This window comes from Pholis gunnellus (assembly GCF_910591455.1).
Source record: "Pholis gunnellus genome assembly, chromosome: 20".
Classification (NCBI taxonomy): Eukaryota; Metazoa; Chordata; class Actinopteri; order Perciformes; family Pholidae; genus Pholis; species Pholis gunnellus.
In genome coordinates, this window is record NC_136547.1 from 21,023,979 (window position 1) to 21,048,978 (window position 25,000).

A 25,000-nucleotide genomic window follows, 5' to 3' on the forward strand; every position below is an offset into this window, starting at 1 on the left:
CATCATTACACACCTATCTTACTTACTGTGTGTGTGTGTGTGTGTGTGTGTGTGTGTGTGTGTGTGTGTGTGTGTGTGTGTGTGTGTGTGTGTGTGTGTGTGTGTGTGTGTGTGTGTGTGTGTGTGTGTGTGACGAACTGGGTCAGGAGGAAGTAGAGCAGCACCACCGGGGATTCTGGGTAATAGAATCCAGGTCTGCTGTGATTCGCCGAAGGTCACGAATATTAATTAACTCGTTACCTCCTTCCTCCCTCGTTAAGAGATCAGTGAAACCCGGTGTGTGTGTGTGTGTGAGTGAGGAACTGATCCTGGTTCTGTTTGTCCCTCAGAACCTCCCGTACCGATCGCCCCTCCTCAACTGACGGCGGTGGGCGCCACCTATCTGTGGATCCAACTCAACGCCAACTCCATCAATGGAGACGGGCCAATCATCGAGAGAGAGGTGAGTACTGATGTATGAGTAGGTTCTAGTGGTTCTAAATTAGGTTATCTTCATGTCTGCTGAGGTCCTCCGAGTATGTTAGCAGGTTTTAAGGGTATTTCATGAACGTCTGGGGTCTCTGGCCTCTGATGAGGTTTCAGGGAGTCTGGATTGAGGCTATTGTTCCTTGAGTTCTAGTGATACTTCTTAGGTTCTACTGATCTGTAACGAGTCTCAAGTGGTCCGTGGTCATATTCAGGGGATCTCTTAGAGGTTCTTATGGACCTTGGGGAGGTTCTAGGGATCGGTGGGGGGGTTGTTGTTGTTCTTGATGAGGTTCTAAGGATCTGGAAGGGGTTTTTTGTGGTCATTGTTGAGACTCTATGGATCTGTAAGGGGGTTGTTGTGGTCATTGTTATGGTTCTAAGGATCTGTAAGGGGGTTGTTGTGGTCATTGTTATGGTTCTAAGGATCTGTAAGAGGGTTATTGTTGTCCTTGATGAGGTTCTAAGGATCTATAAGGGGTTTCTTGTGGTCCCTGATGAGGTTCTAGGGATCTGTGAGGGTGTTTTTTAGGTTTTTGATGAGGTTCTAGGGATCTGTAAGGGGTGGTTGCTGTGTCAAGTTCAAGTTCTGTCAGGTTGTCATGGTCTTCCTTGATGAGACTGAAGGAGTCTGAAATGCAGCTTGGGTTCTCCCTGAAGTTGTTTTAGTGGTTCTTTGGTTCTATAAATCTTTCATGAGGTTAGTGGGGTGATGGGGTTCTTGTGGATTTTGGTGAGGTTCTACAGATCTGCAAGGTTTTTTTTGTTTGTTGATGTGTTTCTAGGGTTCTATGAGGGGGTTCTTTAGGTCATTTAGGCTATTCTATGATCTGTGATTAGGTTGACATGGTCTTCAAGGAAGGTCTATGGATATGTGAGAGATTCTAGTAGTTCATGATGAGTTTCTGGTGATATGTAAGGTGGTTCTTGTGGTCCTTAATGAGGTTCTAGGGATCTGTGGGTGGTTCTTGAGGTTCTTGATGAGGTTACTGGGATCTGTGGGTGGTTCTTGTGGTCGTTGATGAGGTTCTAGGGATCTGTGGGGGGTTCTTGAGGTTCTTGATGAGGTTACCGGGATCTGTGGGTGTTTTTGTGGTCGTTGATGAGGTTCTTTTGATCTGTGAGGGGTTCATGAGGTTCTTGATGAGGTTTTAGGGATCTGGGAGTTTTTTTATGGTCCTAGCTGAAGTGTTAGTGATCTGTGAGAGGTTATTGTGGTCCTGGATGAGGTTCTAGGGATCTGTGTGTTCTTGTGGTCATTGATGAGGTTCTAGGGATCTGTGAGGGGGTTCTTGTGGTTGTTGATGAGGTTCTAGGGATCTGTAAGGGGTTCTTGATGTTCTTATTGAGGTTCTAGGGATCTGTGAGTGTTCTTGTGGTCAGGACTGCTCTGGATCATCATCCCACATGATCATTTGTCAGGTGTACCGTACCATGTTGGGTATGTTGATCAACATGGTACGGTACTGTTATTATGGTTGTTGATGAGGTTCTAGGGATCTGTGAGGGGGTTCTTGAGGTTCCTGATGAGAATCCTTTGTCAGGTGGAGTACCGTACCATGTCGGGCATGTTGATCGACACCACCCCCGTCGATAAGCCGACCCACAAGATCGGACACCTGGACCCCGACACGGAGTACGAGATCAGCGTGCTGCTCACCAGGCCCCTGGATGGAGGCACGGGAAACCCCGGACCACCGCTCCGAGCCAGGACCAAGTGTGCAGGTGAGTCAGGTCACATGACTGATGATGACTGCTAGCAGCTAACGGCTAACTGCTCGGCTACACTCACACTGAGCTCATTAAGAGGTTAATGGTGGAGTCATTAGCGTAGCATGCTGTGTTAGCCCGCATTAGTGCTGAGCTCATCAGGTGGCTAATGGTTATTGTTGAGGTCATTAAGGCTAGGCTTCGTTAGCGCTGCACTCATTAGCTCTTAATGGGTACAGTGCACACATCAGCATAGCATGCTAGCTGTGTGTGTGTGTGTGTGCCCTGTGGGTGCATTCCAACAACAAACAGCATGTGATTAGCAATTAGCGCGCTAATGGCACAGGTGCAACAATCTGACTGCTGCAGTTTTCACGTCCCTCTGTTTGTGTTTGAAGAGTTTTCAATGATTAATTATTGATAATTCAGACGTTTTTTATTTTATTTTATGTATTTTCTTGACTTCTTTGAGATTCTACTTCATAAAGTGTGTTCATCTTGCTTTTCACAATATCGTCTTTTACATCATACAAATAATAACAATAATAATATGTTAAAATAACTAAACAAAATCAACACATGTTGACAATTAAGAAAATATTAAACCAAATTACAGTTTGTTTTTTCTTAAACTTTTATGTTTCATATATTATGTTTGAACAGTTTTATGATTATTATTAATATTATTATTTTTACTATAAATCTTTAAATCTGCCCTTTACTACCACCCATAGTGATGTTAGTATATAATATGTAATATAATATAATATATACAATCAGAATCAGCTTTATTGGCCATGTGTGTGTACGCATACATGGCATTTGACTCCGCTCTCAATAAACAAGAAAAATACCGCGACCGACCCGGATAAGTGGAGGACAATGGATGGATGGAAGAAAAATATATATGAAAAATAAAACAAGGGCAACAAAAAAAAGTAGAACAGATGTAGGTATAAACATTTAACAACTATGTACAATATAAGTATAAATATATAGCCAAAAGGTATATAAATATATATGAACATAAACCTATAAACAACAATGACAATGGAAATGGAGGTGATAGTGCAGTTTGTCTGATTCATTGTTCATCAGAGTGACTTTGCTACCCTGATCTCCTCGTCAGTGTGTTCCTGGTCTGGTTCTGGTCTGGTTCTGTAGGCCTCCTCCTTGGCCCGACGAAGCTGCCTGAGTCTAGCAGTGAACCAGGTGTATTGTTGTTGAATGTGCAGAAGGTTTTAGTCGGCACACACATGATGTGTGATGTCACAGTGTCAGTGAGCTCGTCCAGGTCTGTAGCAGCAGCCTCACAAACACTCCGTCTCCTCACAGTCTTCACCGCAGGCTTTGAGGATTTTACTTCCTGCCTGTAGGTCTGGAGGAGATGAACCAGACAGTGATCAGAGTCCCAAAGCTGCACGAGGTACTGAGTGATATGCATAAGATATATAATATATATATATATATAATATATAATATATTATATAGTACAATGCATAATATATATAATATATAATATAATATAATGCATAATATATATAATATGTATATATATATATATATATACAGTATATATATATATATATATATATAATATATATAATATAATATATAACATAGAGCCTCTCGTCCTCATGTTCTGCTGCAGACCTCAGGTCTGTTATTACAGGAAATAACTGGCTCAGGTCTCAACATGTCTTCTCTCAGACCTGCTGGAACACGACTTCAGCCCCCCCCCCTCAGAGACCTCATACCACACATAGCCCCCCCCCCCTCAGAGACCTCATACCACACATAGCCCCCCCCCCCCCAGAGACCTCATACCACACATAGCCCTCCCCCCCTCAGAGACCTCATACCACACATAGCCCCCCCCCCCTCAGAGACCTCATACCACACATAGCCCCCCCCCCTCAGAGACCTCATACCACACATAGCCCCCCCCCTCAGAGACCTCATACCACACATAGACCCCCCCCCCCTCAGAGACCTCATACCACACATAGCCCCCCCCCCTCAGAGACCTCATACCACACATAGACCCCCCCCCCTCAGAGACCTCATACCACCCATAGCCCCCCCCCCCCTCAGAGACCTCATACCACACATAGCCCCCCCCCCCCCTCAGAGACCTCATACCACACATAGCCCCCCCCCCCTCAGAGACCTCATACCACACATAGCCCCCCCCCCCCTCAGAGACCTCATACCACACATAGCCCCCCCCCCCCTCAGAGACCTCATACCACACATAGCCCCCCCCCCCCCTCAGAGACCTCATACCACACATAGCCCCCCCCCCCTCAGAGACCTCATACCACACATAGCCCCCCCCCCCTCAGAGACCTCATACCACACATAGCCCCCCCCCCCCCTCAGAGACCTCACACCCCACATAGCCCCCCCCCCCCCTCAGAGACCTCATACCACACATAGCCCCCCCCCCTCAGAGACCTCATACCACACATAGCCCCCCCCCCCTCAGAGACCTCATACCACACATAGCCCCCCCCCCCTCAGAGACCTCATACCACACATAGCCCCCCCCCCCCCCTCAGAGACCTCATACCACACATAGCCCCCCCCCCCCCTCAGAGACCTCATACCACACATAGCCCCCCCCCCTCAGAGACCTCATACCACACATAGCCCCCCCCCCCCCTCAGAGACCTCATACCACACATAGCCCCCCCCCCCTCAGAGACCTCATACCACACATAGCCCCCCCCCCCCCTCAGAGACCTCATACCACACATAGCCCCCCCCCCTCAGAGACCTCATACCACACATAGCCCCCCCCCCCCCTCAGAGACCTCATACCACACATAGCCCCCCCCCCCTCAGAGACCTCATACCGCACATAGCCCCCCCCCCCCTCAGAGACCTCATACCACAAATAGCCCCCCCCCCCCTCAGAGACCTCATACCACACATAGCCCCCCCCCCCTCAGAGACCTCATACCGCACATAGCCCCCCCCCCCCTCAGAGACCTCATACCACACATAGCCCCCCCCCCCCTCAGAGACCTCATACCGCACATAGCCCCCCCCCCCCTCAGAGACCTCATACCACACATAGCCCCCCCCCCCTCAGAGACCTCATACCACACATAGCCCCCCCCCCCCTCAGAGACCTCATACCGCACATAGCCCCCCCCCCCCTCAGAGACCTCCTACCACACATAGCCCCCCCCCCCCCTCAGAGACCTCATACCACACATAGCCCCCCCCCCTCAGAGACCTCATACCGCACATAGCCCCCCCCCCCTCAGAGACCTCATACCACACATAGCCCCCCCCCCCCCTCAGAGACCTCATACCGCACATAGCCCCCCCCCCCTCAGAGACCTCATACCACACATAGCCCCCCCCCCCTCAGAGACCTCATACCGCACATAGCCCCCCCCCCCCTCAGAGACCTCATACCGCACATAGCCCCCCCCCCCTCAGAGACCTCATACCACACATAGCCCCCCCCCCCCCAGAGACCTCATACCACACATAGCCCCCCCCCCCCCTCAGAGACCTCATACCGCACATAGCCCCCCCCCCTCAGAGACCTCATACCACACATAGCCGCCCCCCCCCCTCAGAGACCTCATACCACACATAGCCCCCCCCCCCTCAGAGACCTCATACCACACATAGACCCCCCCCCCTCAGAGACCTCATACCACACATAGCCCCCCCCCCCTCAGAGACCTCATACCACACATAGCCCCCCCCCCCCTCAGAGACCTCATACCGCACATAGCCCCCCCCCCCGAGGTTCCTCAGGAGGTCACACCTTGAGACTCCATGATTTTGAGCTCAAACACAGACAATGAATCATAAAACTCGTCTCACACTAAATTAATACGATAACATCCTTTTAATATTGTTCCAAATGTATTTAATGTTCTTTTAAATACATGTATTCTTGTTTTAGATATTATGTTGTTCTAAATAGATGAATTATTGTTGTAAATATATTTGTTATTGTTTTCAATAAATCTAATATTCTTTTGAATATTAAGGGTCACAAAGAGTTTTGAGGTTAATATCTATAAGATTTATCAGCCGTCAGGAATTTTGTTTGGAAATATTGGAACTTATTTTTGTTCGATCGATGACGTTCTACGGAATCAAGAAAGGAGGGACAGGTGGTTCTTGTAGTCCTGGAATAGGTTCTAGAAATCTTTGGGGAAGTTATAGTGGCCCTTTATGAGGTTCCAGAGATCTTGATGTGGTTTTAGCGGTCCATGATCAGATTCTTGTAATCCTTGATGAGGTTCTAGTGGTCCTTGTTGAGAATCTGTCAGTCCTTGATGAGGTTCTAGTGGTCCTTGTTGAGAATCTGTCAGTCCTTGATGAGGTTCTAGTGGTCCTTGTTGAGAATCTGTCAATCCTTGATGCGGTTCTAGTGGTCCTTGTTGAGAATCTGTCAATCCTTGATGCGGTTCTAGTGGTCCTTGTTGAGAATCTGTCAATCCTTGATGAGGTTCTAGTGGTCCTTGTTGAGAATCTGTCAATCCTTGATGAGGTTCTGGTGGTCCTTGTTGAGAATCTGTCAATCCTTGATGAGGTTCTAGTGGTCCTTGTTGAGAATCTGTCAATCCTTGATGCGGTTCTAGTGGTCCTTGTTGAGAATCTGTCAGTCCTTGATGCGGTTCTAGTGGTCCTTGTTGAGAATCTGTCAATCCTTGATGAGGTTCTGGTGGTCCTTGTTGAGAATCTGTCAATCCTTGATGAGGTTCTAGTGGTCCTTGTTGAGAATCTGTCAATCCTTGATGCGGTTCTAGTGGTCCTTGTTGAGAATCTGTCAATCCTTGATGAGGTTCTAGTGGTCCTTGTTGAGAATCTGTCAATCCTTGATGAGGTTCTAGTGGTCCTTGTTGAGAATCTGTCAATCCTTGATGAGGTTCTGGTGGTCCTTGTTGAGAATCTGTCAATCCTTGATGCGGTTCTGGTGGTCCTTGTTGAGAATCTGTCAATCCTTGATGAGGTTCTAGTGGTCTTTGATGGGAGTCTGTCGGTCTAGGGGTTCATAATGCGGTTCTAGAGTAACTTGGTGTCATTCTACAGGTCTTTGGAGGTCCATGTCTTCCTTGATCAGACTCTTGAGTTCCTTCAGGATGTTATCGGGTTCTGTATCAGAAAACAAAATGTCAGTGTGATTGTTCCTTTGTTGTAACCTCCGCCCCTCTGGGACTGTCAGCACATTAAAACAAACGCTCCTCTGGGATCAACAGCAGGAAACATGAAGAAGGAAGAAGTCGTGTGTGTGTGTGTGTGTGTGTGTGTGTGATTGACAGCCAGCAGAGCCCAGTGTGTTACACACACTCACACACACACATCAGTGTGATGATGTTCGCTCTGATAACTCGTCTGTGTCTTCAACTCACTTTTATTTATTCATTTTACTTCCAATAAATTATAAACCAGCTTCTGTGTGTGTGTGTGTGTGTGTGTGTGTGTGTGTGTGTGTGTGTGTGTGTGTGTGTGTGTGTGTGTGTGTGTGTGTGTGTTCAATAATGAATCAGTGTGTCCATCAAACAAGCTTTAGGACTTAGAGCTCAGTGAGGCGACTCAGCGTGGTGGCAGATAAACAGGAAGTCACTGTGAGCCGCTACATGTCTCATCATTTAATATTCTGCTTTTATTTACGATGTCATGTGAGCAAAGACTCATATGTAACTAAAAATAAAAATATTATACGTACAAAATAAATGATACATAATAATATAATAGTAATACAAATGAATAAATAATAACAGTAAAAGTAATAATAACAATAATAATAATAAAACGACTGTGAGCCAAACATTGATCGTAGATATTGATAATAAAACTCTATTGATAGTTATTGATCTGTGATTGATTATTATTATTATTGTTATAATAGAAAGCGTCATAACACATGAATCAAAACAACATGACTTTTATTTTAGAGGCTCTTCTCAGTAAATATTAATGAGATGAGTTTCTCTCACTGAGGTCAGCATTGGTCATAAAAGATAAAAACATCTGTGTGTGTCTGTGTGTGTGTGTTAACATCCATTAAAGTGTGTGTGGTGTTTGCCGAGGCTTTTAGAAAATATCATATCAATATTTCACTCTTTTCACCTCAGATCTTCACGCTCTGCTCGTCCTACAACCTTTTACTTCTCTTTCTGTACTTTTATCCTTCTATTTATTTTACTGTCTGAACTCTGTTTCTATGAGCTAACGCTAACGCTAACATCACACTGAGAACCTATGAGCTAACGCTAACATCACACTGAGAACCTATGAGCTAACGCTAACATCACACTGAGAACCTATGAGCCAACGCTAACATCACACTGAGAACCTATGAGCTAACGCTAACATCACACTGAGAACCTATGAGCTAACGCTAACATCACACTGAGAACCTATGAGCTAACACTAACATCACACTGAGAACCTATGAGCTAACGCTAACATCACACTGAGAACCTATGAGCTAACGCTAGCATCACACTGAAAACCTATGAGCTAACGCTAACATCACACTGAGAACCTATGAGCCAACGCTAACATCACACTGAGAACCTATGAGCCAACGCTAACATCACACTTAGAACCTATGAGCCAAAGCATCACACTGAGAACCTATGAGCTAACGCTAACATCACACTGAGAACCTATGAGCTAACGCTAACATCACACTGAGAACCTATGAGCTAACGCTAACATCACACTGAGAACCTATGAGCTAACACTAACATCACACTGAGAACCTATGAGCTAACGCTAACATCACACTGAGAACCTATGAGCTAACGCTAACATCACACTGAGAACCTATGAGCTAACGCTAACATCACACTGAGAACCTATGAGCTAACGCTAACATCACACTGAGAACCTATGAGCTAACGCTAACATCACACTGAGAACTCTTTGCTTCTGACAGGCTCACAATCAAACTGAGACACACAGTTTGTGTGTGTGTGTGTGTGTGTGTGTGTGTGTGATGAAGAGCTTCCTCCTCCTCTTCATCGTCATCTTAACATCAAACAGGAAGTTGACCTTGTGTAGTTCCTGAAGGTTGTAGTTTGGAGTTCTGGAACCTGGACCTGATGACATCATCAGCTTTCTGTCTGTGTCTAATTTAAATGTCAGCCCAAAAATTATGGGATGGAACCATGGCGACCACACACGCACACCACACACGTCGAGGGGCAATGGTGGGATTTTATGTGATAGCGTTCACTCTCCCCTCGGGGATTATGGGTAATAGGATCCACCTTAATCCCCCCCCCCCCCCCCCCCCCCTTGACCCCCGACCCCCATTGTTACTGCGGCGACGTCTTAGTGTGTGTGTGTGTGTTCCCCACAGACCGACCATTTAGCTCGATGTCTCTCTTTCATCGTACAATCGAGGTGGAGAAACGCACAAGTGGCTGCATTGTGTCACAGAGTGTGTGTGTGTGTGTGTGTGTGTGTGTGTGTGTGTGGCTATATAACAGGAAGAGAGAAGTTTCTATACAGCCACAATCGAACACACACACATAGAGATGAAACACGACAAATAACAGGAAAGGTATTGTTCATTGGTTGCAGAAAAACACCTGAAACACACACACACACACACACACACACAAGTACTCACGCACACACTGTCTGTGTAGTGGCCAATCTAAGTGCTGTATTTCAAGATGACAGACAGCGATCCACTCAGAGAGAGAATGATAGATGAGAGCAGGACCGAGCAATTTCTCCTGACAAAACCTGTGTGTATATTGTGTGCATGAGTGTGTGTGTGTGTGTGCGTGTGTGTGTGTGTGTGAGTGTCATTGTGTGTGTGTGTTGTCAGTGTGTGTGTGTGAGCGCTTCCTTTTAATCTCCTCTGTCTCCGTTCAGTTGAACCTCTTCACGTGACCGTATTGATCACATGACCGTATGACGGTCACGTGATCAATACGGTCACGTGATCAATACGGTCACGTGATCAATACGGTCACGTGATTGTATCGATCACATTTGATGAACATCGTTGATCTAGACTCGGCGGGCCGTGCGTGTTGTATTCGGGCCTTCACTGCTGTCCTGCAGCTGAACTATCGAACGTATAACCTCATGATGGGGCCACAGCTACGGTTATTATTTGTTTCTAGGGCTGTAACAACACACGTATTCGTATTAAACCGTTCGTACGAGGCTTACAAACCGAACAATACGTTTGAATAATAAAAAATGCATAATAATAAAATGCATTTGGAAAATGCAGAAGCTTAAATTGTGGTAAATATAATGTTTTCGGTGGACTGAGCTCACTAGGAGACAACGGGCTGTGACCTCTGAACCCGGAACAAAAAAAACAAAACAGCTTAGGCCCCGCAGGTGTTCTGGGAGGCTACGCTAACTAGCTTAACGGGAAAACAACAGCAGCAACACGCATTCTGCTGCACACTCGAGGGCCATTCAGATATTAGATGTAAAAATACGAACCAGGTGACTTACCAGATGCTGATCACTTAAAGACAAACTCCATCCTCCTTTCTTTGTTGACAGAGTTTAATCTCACGGTTAAATCCCAACTCACTAATCCGTTTCTCCTCCTTCAGACATTGAGTGTTAAAAAAACAAAGCTAGGTAAAAAAATAAAAATCTACATCAAGCAAAAGGCTAAAAATGTCATAATTTCTTCCATATCTTTCAATTTGAACTCTTACTACTCCGACTGAGCTTTGCTGACTACGTTAAGTTTCGTTTCACAATAGTCACGTGCTCGCCCACCGACCAATCTGAGCTGCACGTAATGCTGATGTAGCTGTAGGCCAGCTAGCAGCTCTGACACGTCAAAGAATACGCCCAACATGTCAAACTAAAGATCTGATTGGTTGAACACTATGACGATCAACAACATCGTCCCCATTCACTTAACCTGCACATGGATTCACTGGTGAGTCTGCAGGCCTGGGGCCTCTCTTCTACCTAGAGACACAGAGGTGAACTCTGATTGGATCAAAGCTCTACTTAAAACAAGCTGCACTGAAGCAGAGCAGCTGAGGAACACAGTAGCTGTGCAATGAGAACATAAGATAATGGGACACATTTAGCCTGTGCCAGTGTTGCTAACTTGGCGACTTTCTCGCTAAATCTGGCGACTTTCCAAACCCTCATGGCGACTTTTTTTGTCAAAAGCTACTAGTGACAAATCTAGAGACTTGTTCTGGTGTTGGAGACGTTTGTGACGTTAAAGCTCGTAGCTCTGCTCCGTGTGAACGAGCAGCAGGAGCTGCTGTGAGCCGCTCAAAGCTCTCACAGCAGCCAGAGCAGAGAGGAGACGCTCTATCTACAGGTGTTCAGCTGCATTCTGACACCAAACAAATAATAACCGTAGCTGTGTTTGAGCTGCAGGACAGCAGTGAAGGCCCAGGTATAGAATGCACGGCCCACCACTGGTATTAATACTGTTAGTATAAATACAACATTATTATAAATACTCTGTTAGCATGGATAGTATATTAGTATTTTAGTATGTGTAGTATGTTAGAATATTATTATATTAGTATGTTAGTATGTTAGGGTGCAGTTTTGAAACAGGAAGTCGGCCATATTGTGTTTGTGTCATTCTGTTCATGTGAAATGTCATCAGTGAAACTTACATCACATTACAGTCATTTAGACTCACAGTCAGTGTGTTCAACATATTCAACAGAACTACGAGTCACCAGCAGTCATGAGAGCGTCTCCTTTAAACATCTAAGAGAAACCAGAGCAGACGTACAGAAACACACGAAAACAAGTCAACAGACTAGTGTGAACGTTTGAAGTCCACGTCTACTGAAGTTCAGCATGAACAAACTGAAGAGGTCTCACTCTGTAGAGACCCTGATGGAGGTTCTTAGAGACCACAGAGTCCCTGATCCTGTGTTTGTATCTCTTAGACCCTGATGGAGGTTCTTAGAGACCACAGAGTCCCTGATCCTGTGCTTTTGTCTCTTAGACCCGATGCATGGCCCCCGACGTCTCGAGGTCGTGGACATTCAGTCCAAACAGGTGACGCTACGATGGGAACCGTTCGGATACAACGTCACCCGCTGCTACAGCTACAACCTGACGGTCCAGTACCACTACAGACCTGCAGGGACCGCCAGCAGGTAGACAGGGGGACGGGGACAGACAGGGGGACAGACATGGAGACAGGGGGACGGGGACAGACAGGGGGACAGACATGGAGACAGGGGGACGGGGACAGACAGGGGGACAGACATGGAGACAGGGGGACGGGGACAGACAGGGGGACAGACATGGAGACAGGGGGACGGGGACAGACAGGTAGACACAGGGATGGGGACAGACATTTTAAAGAAAGGTGGAGGACACGTTAAACCCCCGTGTCCTTCTGTCTGTCCTACAGGGACCCCGTGAAGGAGGACCTGGTCTACGACACCCTGAGCTCCGTCCCCCAGCACCTCGTACGAAACCTTCCTCCGTTCACCAACGTGAGCCTGAGACTCGTCCTCAGTAACCCGGAGGGACGGAAGGAGAGCGAGGAGCTGCTGGTGCTGACGGACGAGGACGGTACGAGATAAGACGTGAACTTCTTTGTGGTTTCAACTCGTCTCTGAATAAAACTTAAAAAAAGTTAAACTAATAAAATGTCTCCGTCTCAGTTCCCGGATCCGTCCCCGTGGACTCGATCCTCGGCAGCAGCTACGAGCAGCAGATCAGTCTGAGCTGGAGGGAACCGGTTCAGACCTACGGCCGGATCCGCCAGTACGAGGTAGACCTCCACTGTCCTCTGTCTGTCCACATCTGTCCACTGTCTGTCCACATCTGTCCACTTGTCTGTCCCTCCACACCTGTCCTCAGTCCCTCCACATCTGTCTGTTCCTCACATCTGTCCACATCTGTCCACTTGTCTGTCCCTCCACATCTGTCCACATCTGTCCTCAGTCTGTCCACATCTGTCCTCAGTCTGTTCCTCCACATCTGTCCTCAGTTCGTCCTCTCTGTCTCCGTCTGTCCCTCCACATCTGTCCTTCATCAGTCAATTCAAACCACATTCAGATGTTCTTTACCCACAATCCCCGGGTTCTCGTCCTCAGATCTCCTATAAAGCCTTGAGCTCCTTCGACACTGAGTTTGACTTGTCCAATCAGAGCGGGAAAGTGTTCAAACCAGCCAATGAGACGAGCCACGTGTTCTCCGGCCTCTACCCAGGCTCCACCTACTCCTTCACAATAAGAGCCTCTACTGTCAAAGGCTTTGGGCCTCCAGTCATCACCCAGTTCACCACCAAGATCTCAGGTCAGTGTTCATAGAGGGATTACTAACGGGGTCCACTGGGACAGGCTCAGGGGCTTCAGGGATCTCAGGGGCCCATAGGGGCCTAATCAATACCCAGATACTCTTTGATGTGTCTGGTATCAACTTTTACTGATATGAAGTCTCCAAGTACATTACAAAACATGGATGTTCTACAGCCTGGTCCTGGTCTTTGTCGTGGTTCTGGTCCTGGTGCTGGTCTTTATCCTGGTCCTGGTCCTGGGCTAAACCTGTTGTAACATTGAATCACTCCTCCTCAGCTCCTCTGATGCCGGCCTATGATCAGGAGTCTCCTCTGAACCAGACCGAGTCCACCGTGACGGTTCTACTGAAACCAGCTCAGAGTAGAGGAGCTCCAGTCAGGTAACACACACACATTAACACACACACACACACACACACACACATTAACACACACACACATTAACACACACACACATTAACACACACACATTAACACACACACATTAACACACACACATTAACACACACACACATTAACACCCACACACACTAACACACACACACACACACATTAACACACACACACACACACACATTAACACACACACACATTAACACACACACACACATTAACACACACACACACACACACATTAACACACACACACATTAACACACACACACACACACACACATTAACACACACACACACACACATTAACACACACACACACACACATTAACACACACACACACACATTAACACACACACACATTAACACACACACACACACACATTAACACACACACACACACATTAACACACACACACACACATTAACACACACACACATTAACACACACACACACACACATTAACACACACACACACACATTAACACACACACACACACATTAACACACACAGCGTTTTCAATCTTCTGCTTGATAAATGTTTCATATCTGAGACGTTAAACACTGAAACACGACATGAAGAAGAAAAACTGTCGCTTTGAAATCATTTTTTGTTTTTATGTTAAATTATGATAAAATCATTCAAATGTGACAGATTTTAAACAAACTGACTTTATATTTATGTATCAATATATATTATATTATAATAAAATGTAACCACATATATATAAATACTATATTATATATTATAATAATAATAATGTTTGTTTATTAATGATTACAATTTATCAGCCGTCGTTCTTCCTTCTAAAACTTAAATGTAGATAATAATAATAATAATAATAATGATGATGATGATAATAATAATAATGATAATGATAATAATAATAATGATAATAATAATAATAATAATAATGATAATAATAATAATAATGATAATAATGATAATAATAATAAGATAATAATGATAATGATGATGATAATAATAATGATAATAATAATAATAATGATAATAATGATAATAATAATAAGATAATAATGATGATGATGATGATAATAATAATAATGATAATAATAATAATAATAATAATGATAATAATAATAATAATGATAATAATAATAAGATAATAATGATAATGATGATGATAATAATAATGATAATAATAATAATAATGATAATAATGATAATAATAATAAGATAATAATGATGATGATGATGATAATAATAATAATGATAATAATAATGATAATAATAATGATAATAATAATAATAATGATAATAGTAATGATAATAATGATAATGATAATAATAATAATGATAATGATAATAATAATTATAATAATATTAATGATAATAATAATGATAATAATAATAATGATAATAATGATAATAATAATAATGATAATAATCATGATAATAATAATGATAATAATAATGATAATGATAATAATAATAATGACGATAATGATAATAATAATAATAATGACGATAGTAATAATATTACTAATAAACAAACGTATGGGTCAATCCTTGTCGTCGGGGTCCAGAGGGAGGCGTATCCACGGTAACAGTCGTCATGTCAACAGCTGTCTGCTCTCTGTCGTCCGGCCGCAACGAAGGATTTTGTTAATTAACGATCAGCTCAGAGCTGCTGCTAACACCAGGGATTAACAAGGGATTACCAGCTAATGTGTCAGGCACACACACTCACACACACACAGAGCTGACAGGAAACACTAAGAGGCTTCACTTCATCTCTAATTATGAACTGACGGTTAATAAATGAACAATAAACAGCTCATTGTGTCACATTAAAAGCATAAGAGAGGAAGATAAGCATTTATCTTCCTGATCAACGTCATGTGACGACAAGGACACTACATGTGCTACATATGTTCTACATGTGTTACATGTGCTACATGTGTTACATGTTCTATATATGCTACATGTGTTACATGTGCTACATGTGTTACATGTGTTACATGTGCTACATGTGCTACATGTTCTATATATGCTACATGTGTTACATGTCCCTCATGTGCTACATGTGCTACATGTTCTACATATGCTACATGTCCTTCATGTGTTATATGTGCTACATGTTCTACATATGCTACATGTCTTTAATGTGTTATATGTGCTACATGTTCTACATATGCTACATGTCCTTAATGTGTTATATGTGCTACATGTTCTACATATGCTACATGTCCTTAATGTGTTATATGTGCTACATGTTCTACATATGCTACATGTCCTTCATGTGTTATATGTGCTACATGTTCTACATATGCTACATGTTCTTCATGTGTTATATGTACTACATGTTCTACATATGCTACATGTCCTTCATGTGTTATATGTGCTACATGTTCTACATATGCTACATGTTCTACATGTGTTATATGTGCTACATGTTCTACATATGCTACATGTCCTTAATGTGTTATATGTGCTACATGTTCTACATATGCTACATGTCCTTAATGTGTTATATGTGCTACATGTTCTACATATGCTACATGTCCTTCATGTGTTATATGTGCTACATGTTCTACATATGCTACATGTCCTTCATGTGTTATATGTACTACATGTTCTACATATGCTACATGTCCTTCATGTGTTATATGTGCTACATGTTCTACATATGCTACATGTTCTACATGTGTTATATGTGCTACATGTTCTACATATGCTACATGTCCTTCATGTGTTATATGTGCTACATGTTCTACATATGCTACATGTTCTACATGTGTTATATGTGCTACATGTTCTACATATGCTACATGTTCTACATGTGTTATATGTGCTACATGTTCTACATATGCTACATGTCCTTCATGTGTTATATGTGCTACATGTTCTACATATGCTTCATGTTCTACATATGCTACATGTCCTTCATGTGTTATATGTGCTACATGTTCTACATATGCTACATGTTCTACATATGCTACATGTCCTTCATGTGTTATATGTGCTACATGTTCTACATATGCTACATGTTCTACATGTGTTATATGTGCTACATGTTCTACATATGCTACATGTTCTACATGTGTTATATGTGCTACATGTTCTACATATGCTACATGTGTTATATGTGCTACATGTTCTACATATGCTACATGTTCTACATGTGTTATATGTGCTACATGTTCTACATATGCTACATGTCCTACATGTGTTATATGTGCTACATGTTCTACATATGCTACATGTTCTACATGTGTTATATGTGCTACATGTTCTACATGTGTTATATGTGCTACATGTTCTACATATGCTACATGTTCTACATGCGTTATATGTGCTACATGTTCTACATATGCTACATGTTCTACATGTGTTATATGTGCTACATGTTCTACATATGCTACATGTTCTACATATGCTACATGTCCTTCATGTGTTATATGTGCTACATGTTCTACATATGCTACATGTCCTTCATGTGTTATATGTGCTACATGTTCTACATATGCTACATGTCCTTCATGTGTTATATGTGCTACATGTTCTACATATGCTACATGTCCTTCATGTGTTATATGTGCTACATGTTCTACATATGCTACATGTTCTACATATGCTACAAGTCCTTCATGTGTTATATGTGCTACATGTTCTACATATGCTACATGTTCTACATGTGTTATATGTGCTACATGTTCTACATATGCTACATGTGCTACATGTTCTACATGCGTTATATGTGCTACATGTTCTACATATGCTACATGTTCTACATGTGTTATATGTGCTACATGTTCTACATATGCTACATGTTCTACATATGCTACATGTTCTACATGTGTTATATGTGCTACATGTTCTACATATGCTACATGTTCTACATGTGTTATATGTGCTACATGTTCTACATATGCTACATGTGCTACATGTTCTACATATGCTACATGTTCTACATGTGTTATATGTGCTACATGTTCTACATGTGTTATATGTGCTACATGTTCTACATATGCTACATGTTCTACATGTGTTATATGTGCTACATGTTCTACATATGCTACATGTGCTACATGTTCTACATATGCTACATGTTCTACATGTGTTATATGTGCTACATGTTCTACATGTGTTATATGTGCTACATGTTCTACATGTGTTATATGTGCTACATGTTCTACATATGCTACATGTTCTACATGTGTTATATGTGCTACATGTTCTACATATGCTACATGTTCTACATGTGTTATATGTGCTACATGTTCTACATATGCTACATGTTCTACATGTGTTATATGTGCTACATGTTCTACATATGCTACATGTGCTACATGTTCTACATATGCTACATGTTCTACATGTGTTATATGTGCTACATGTTTTACATGTGTTATATGTGCTACATGTTTTACATGTGTGGAAGATGATTTGGTTCACTTCACTGTGAGTCCATCGACACTCAAATATGATGATGTCATCCCCGCCCCTATGAGGTCTCTTCTCCTTGTTAGAAGTAAAACGAAACAAACACACAGCTAGTGGCTCGTTCAGGCGTCCTGGGAGAACGGAGCGCTTTTAAAAAACACATGTTGACTGAAAACGAGAAAATGGATAATTTCAACCGAATCGAAGATTTGTTTCATTCTTTTTCACTCAAGAACAAGAGGAGAGATGAAAAGAGAGAGTGTGTGTGTGTGTGTGTGTCACAGACGTGTGGTGTGTTAATTGACATGATAGTTTCTGTGAAATCCATCAGATTGAACAGATGCTGCTCAGAGATACGATTCCATGTTTGTGTGTATTTATATTTAACTTTGCTTCTGTCTCTTCTGACACCAGAGTGAGTTTTGGCCCTCGGGGGCCTCAACACACACCAACACACACACACACTGTACAACACATGCTCATTTATAAGACCCTCACATCGCAGGACAAAAGGTGTTGCCGTGAGCGACCTGCAGCTGTAATCAGATTATTGTCTCACACACACACACACACACACACACGGCGTATAGAAATGTGATTGGAGATGGTTTGTCAAAAACAGAGAGAGAAAGAAAAGAGATGAATAGAGAGAGAAGTGAGGGGGAGGAGAGAGAAGGAAAGAATGGAGAAATTATTGAATCTCTCTTTTTTGCTCCTTTCTGTGGGGAATTAAACAACACGGATACTGCAGTGCGTGTGTGTGTTTTTACAGTTTGTGTGTGTGTGTGTGTGTGTCTTCCTGTCCTCCTTTAGTTTCCTGTCCAGCAGGAAATGTGACAATACTGCAGTCTCACCGTTCACACCCGTTAAAACTGTGTGTTTGTCTGTGTGTGTGTGTGTGTGTGTGTGTGTGTGTGTGATTTGTGTGTGTGTGTGTGTGATATATGACTGCTGTCCGGATTCTGGTTCCAGTGAAAAACACAACTATTGTTTCCAACGTTTCCCGTGGGACACAAACGCTGATGAAAAGTCTCTGTGTTGCGTTCAGGTACAGCTCTGTGTTTCTGGAATCCACACATACAGTCTGTTGACAACAGAGCAGCAGTCTGTTTCCCTGCTGTCAGCTTGTCTTTGGTGTCAGTACGATCGGCCGAGTTAATGAAGCTTCTGTAAAGTTGTTGTAGAGCGTTCCAAGTTTTCATCAAGCTTGAAAAGATTTTTACAGTTTTGCTGAATTTTTTTTTTTGAATGGTTTTGTAGATTCGGTAGTCTTTGTAGAGTCGGTAGAGTCTTTGTAGAGTCGGTAGAGTCTTTGTAGAGTCGGTAGAGTTTCTGTGGAGTCGGTAGAGTTTTTGTAGAGTCGGTAGAGTTTTTGTGGAGTCGGTAGAGTCTTTGTGGAGTCGGTAGAATTTTTGTGGAGTCGGTAGAGTCTTTGTGGAGTCGGTAGAGTCTTTGTGGAGTCGGTAGAGTCTTTGTGGAGTCGGTAGAGTTTTTGTGGAGTCGGTAGAGTCTTTGTGGAGTCGGTAGAGTTTTTGTGGAGTCGGTAGAGTCTTTGTGGAGTCGGTAGAGTTTTTGTGGAGTCGGTAGAGTTTTTGTGGAGTCGGTAGAGTCTTTGTGGAGTCGGTAGAGTCTTTGTGGAGTCGGTAGAGTTTTTGTGGAGTCGGTAGAGTCTTTGTGGAGTCGGTAGAGTTTTTGTGGAGTCTGTAGAGTCTTTGTGGAGTCGGTAGAGTTTTTGTGGAGTCGGTAGAGTTTTTGTGGAGTCGGTAGAGTCTTTGTGGAGTCGGTAGAGTCTTTGTGGAGTCGGTAGAGTTTTTGTGGAGTCGGTAGAGTCTTTGTGGAGTCGGTAGAGTTTTTGTGGAGTCGGTAGAGTTTTTGTGGAGTCGGTAGAGTCTTTGTGGAGTCGGTAGAGTTTTTGTGGAGTCGGTAGAGTCTTTGTGGAGCCGGTAGAGTTTTTGTGGAGTCGGTAGAGTCTTTGTGGAGTCGGTAGAGTTTTTGTGGAGTCGGTAGAGTCTTTTTGGAGTCGGTAGAGTTTTTGTGGAGTCGGTAGAGTCTTTGAGGAGCCGGTAGAGTTTTTGTAGAGCCGGTAGAGTTTTTGTGGAGTCGGTAGAGTCTTTGTGGAGTCGGTAGAGTTTTTGTGGAGTCGGTAGAGTCTTTGTGGAGTCGGTATAGTCTTTGTGGAGTCGGTAGAGTTTTTGTAGAGTCGGTAGAGTCTTTGTGGAGCCGGTAGAGTTTTTGTAGAGTCGGTAGAGTTTTTGTGGAGTCGGTAGAGTCTTTGTGGAGTCGGTAGAGTCTTTGTAGAGTCGGTAGAGTCTTTGTGGAGTCGGTAGAGTTTTTGTGGAGTCAATAGAGTTTTTCAGATCAGATAAAGTTTCCATTGAATTCTCAAGAGTTGAGTTGTTTTTCTCGGCAGACTGAAACCATACTGCAGCTTTAAATCACCGTGGTAACCAGCATTGTTTATGGGATGGCTCCTCTCCTCTGTCAGACGGACACATAGCTGCTATTTATTTGTCCTTTAAAGAGCTCCTGCTCACAGCAGAACTGCTGAACAGGAATTTATTTTCAATCATAATTAGTTCACAAACAAATTGATGATTCTTCATTTGGAACTCGTTCCATTAGTTTCCTGTCTGTGTGTCCTTTAGAGACATTCAGGATTTACTACCGGCACAGACAGGATGGAATGAATTATCAGTTTAATGTCACACTGTTCTAAAGTTACAGCCTCCACATGCAGAGAGTTAATAAAGATGAAGGAGTGATGGAGGAGAGGCAGAGCTGACCTTTCTGTGGAGCTGAATAATGAAACAACAGATGGAGGAGAAGAAGATGAGAGCAGCTTTATAATATAAATCCAGTCAATAACATCCAACCTCAAAACTAAAATCTGATCAATAACTATCATCTATATAAAGATATAGAGGAGTAATAAACATCCACATTATTAATATCTGATCAATAACTATCATCTATATAAAGATATAGAGGAGTAATAAACATCCACATTATTAATATCTGATCAATAACTATCATCTATATAAAGATATAGAGGAGTAATAAACATCCACATTATTAATATCTGATCAATAACTATCATCTATATAAAGATATAGAGGAGTAATAAACATCCACATCATTTATATCTGATCAATAACTATGTTAGTGCAGCAGTTATACCTTATCACTGTTATCACTGGTACTCAAAATATGTCTCTGATGAACAAAACCACCAGAGGATTTATTCTTTAACCTGAAAGTGATGTATGTCTGTCTGTGTGTGTGTGCAGTAAGTACCAGGTGGTGGTGGAGGAGGAGCGCCCCCGCAGACAGAGGAGAGGTACTGCAGAGATCCTGCGCTGTTATCCGGTTCCGATCCACTTCCAGAACGCCACGCTGCTCAACTCTCAGTATTACTTCAGTGCAGAGCTGCTGATGAGCGAGCTGAGAGCGCCGATGCCCTTTTGTGTGGGTCAGTCACGCACACACTCACACCACTAGTTAGTTACTCATTTAGTTAGTTAGTTAGCTAGTTAGTTAGTTAGCTAGTTACTTACTTATTTCCTTACTAACGTAGTTAGCTAGCTAGTTACCGACTTACTTTGTTACTTAGTTAGTTAGTTACTTGGTTAGTTAGTTACTTATACTTAGTTAGCTAGTTACTTAGTTAGCTAGTTACTTACTTACTTACTTACTTGTACTTAGTTAGTTACTTATACTTAGCTACTTACTTGTACTTAGTTAGCTAGTTACTTAGTTACTTACTTATACTTAGTTAGTTAGTTACTAAATGAACAGGCTTGTCAGAGTTAACAGGTAAGGGTTAACCTGGTTACCTGTTTGTGTGTCTACAGGTGATAACAGAACCTACAGCGGTTACTGGAACGCTCCTCTGCTGCCTCATAAGAGTTATGGGATCTACTACCAGGCCGTCAGCACCGCTAACGGGGTGAGTCCACCTGTTCACCAGCACACCTGTTCACCAACACACCTGTTCACCAACACACCTGTTCACCAACACACCTGTTCACCAACACACCTGTTCACTAACACACCTGTTCACCAGCACACCTGTTCACCAACACACCTGTTCACCAGCACACCTGTTCACCAGCACACCTGTTCACCAACACACCTGTTCACCAGCACACCTGTTCACCAACACACCTGTTCACCAACACACCTGTTCACCAGCACACCTGTTCACCAGCACACCTGTTCACCAGCACACCTGTTCACCAGCACACCTGTTCACCAACACACCTGTTCACTAACACACCTGTTCACTAACACACCTGTTCACTAACACACCTGTTCACTAACACACCTGTTCACCAACACACCTGTTCACCAACACACCTGTTCACCAACACACCTGTTCACCAACACACCTGTTCACCAACACACCTGTTCACCAGCACACCTGTTCACCAACACACCTGTTCACCAACACACCTGTTCACCAACACACCTGTTCACCAACACACCTGTTCACCAACACACCTGTTCACTAACACACCTGTTCACCAACACACCTGTTCACCAACACACCTGTTCACTAACACACCTGTTCACCAACACACCTGTTCACCAACACACCTGTTCAACAACACACCTGTTCACTAACACACCTGTTCACCAACACACCTGTTCACCAACACACCTGTTCACCAGCACACCTGTTCACCAACACACCTGTTCACCAACACACCTGTTCACCAACACACCTGTTCACTAACACATCTTACTTTGACTGAACTCAGTTCAGATATTAGTGTTGAGACACAAACTGTATCTAAAGGAGCATCTGATGTCAAGATATCCAATCTCAGTGTGCAGCAGAGCTCCATGTGTGTGTATGTGTGTGTGTGTGTGTGTGTGTGTGTGTGTGTGTGTGTTATAACAAAGCTCCCACATTATTCTATTACATTCTATTCTATTCGTCAGTTCTCTTTCAATGTTCTCCACTTTTTTGTCATAAAAACCAGAGGAGTGAAACCGAGAGGTCACACACACACACACACACACACACATACACACACATACACACACACACACACACACACACACACACACATACACACACATACACGCACACACACACACACACACACACACACACAGAGTTTAATGGGAGTGGAGATAGTTTCAGCAGCCTGACCAGTGACACTAATAGGCCGCAGTGGGGGATGTGTGTGTGTGTTTTGTCATGTGTGTGAAAGGAAGATAATTGTTCACCGTTACACACACACACACACACACACAGATGTTAATTATTGACGCCGGGAGGTTTAATTGGTGTGTGTGTTGAATAATGCAGCGACCGTAGTGCTTTTTACTGTCGCCGCACCGCAGAGACACACTGCTGCATGTGTGTGCGTGTGTGTGTGTGTGTGAGCATGAATATTCATGAGCTCTTGTGGTTAATTTGTCGTCTGTTTGTTAAAACCAGAAAGACACAAGATGTTCTCTCTCGCCTTTCACCAAAACCTGTCTCACTTTGTGTGTGTGTGTGTGTGTGTGTGTGTGAGTGTGTGTGTGTGTGTGTCTCAAGTGTGTTGGTTGTTAAATGCCACCACAGGCACTGATCCACAGCCATTTGCCGTCTGTCTGCTCTGTTTACGAGTGTGTGTGTGTGTTTGTGTATGTGTGTGTGACAGCTAATATGTCAGCATCTGTGTTGACAGGAAACTAATTTTCTTGCCTCTCTTACAGGAGACAAAGATCGACTGCGTGCGAGTCGCCACCAAAGGTAGATAAATATGCTGCATTTTATTTTGAAGGAGTATATTTTCAGTTTATATTATATTATTTATTATTATTTGGAACCGGACAGAACCCACTAGAGTCATCTTTATATTTAAAAAGGCAGTAAAGAGACACTAAACACACACAATATGAATTATTACACATGTTTTTATACATAACAACATACTTTAGGTTTAAATCTGGAACTGGAGATTTTATTCTGAAAGGTAAAAGTGCTATTTTGGAAGGTTCGCTATTATTTCATTTAAAAGGTTTTTGCTGCCGTTAAAATCAACTGAAACATGTAGATTATAGATTATATTATATATTGAATGTTTTTGTTCCATCAATTCCATTTAATTTTTATTTTGGAGGGTGTTCCTGATGATTTTATTGTAAATGTTGTTGGGTACATTTTATTTTGAAAGATGTTGAGTGCTCTTTTATTTTGAAAGGTGTTGAGTGCTCTTTTATTTTGAAAGGTGTTGAGTGCTCTTTTATTTTGAAAGATGTTGAGTGCTCTTTTATTTTGAAAGGTGTTGAGTGCTCTTTTATTGCCAAAGGTTTTAGGGACAGTTTAGTTTTAAACTTCAGGGTTATTATTATTATTGTGACATTTTATGTGGAGAATTTCTGATTTTATAAAAAGTTCAGCTCATTTTAATTTGAAAGTTCTTTAATGACATTTTATGTTTTGAGCATATTTACATTTATTGCCAATAAAAAAGGGAACAATATTAAAAGCTAGGAATTATGTATCTTTAAAAAGGTGGTACATTTGACTTCAGTAGATTTTATTTTGAAAACACATGAAGCACATTTTATTTTGAAATGTATAGAGTAGTTATACATATATATATATATATACATGTGTAGAGTGCGTTTTACCTTGAAATGTGTAAACATAGTATGTTTTATTGTGACAGGTATAGAATTGTTTTATTTTAAAAGGTGCTGAGGAACATTTTATTTTGAAAAAGGTTCAATAACATTTTATTTTGACAGGAG

At 42.6% G+C, this 25,000-nt stretch overlaps 1 protein-coding gene across 2 annotated transcripts in view; it reads left to right on the forward strand.

The window, feature by feature from the left end:
* The window catches only part of LOC306712246 (receptor-type tyrosine-protein phosphatase mu-like), a 123,220-nt gene that overhangs the window by 51,276 nt on the left and 46,944 nt on the right, over positions 1 to 25,000 (forward strand). For both annotated transcript variants that reach the window (XM_079181430.1, XM_079181431.1), the window contains exons 8-17: positions 330 to 442; positions 2,010 to 2,190; positions 12,137 to 12,290; positions 12,551 to 12,714; positions 12,807 to 12,916; positions 13,242 to 13,443; positions 13,722 to 13,824; positions 21,535 to 21,716; positions 22,099 to 22,193; positions 23,960 to 23,996. In XM_079181430.1, coding sequence (XP_079037556.1) covers positions 330 to 442; positions 2,010 to 2,190; positions 12,137 to 12,290; positions 12,551 to 12,714; positions 12,807 to 12,916; positions 13,242 to 13,443; positions 13,722 to 13,824; positions 21,535 to 21,716; positions 22,099 to 22,193; positions 23,960 to 23,996 — 1,341 coding nt within the window. The remainder of the gene's footprint in view (positions 1 to 329; positions 443 to 2,009; positions 2,191 to 12,136; positions 12,291 to 12,550; positions 12,715 to 12,806; positions 12,917 to 13,241; positions 13,444 to 13,721; positions 13,825 to 21,534; positions 21,717 to 22,098; positions 22,194 to 23,959; positions 23,997 to 25,000) is intronic.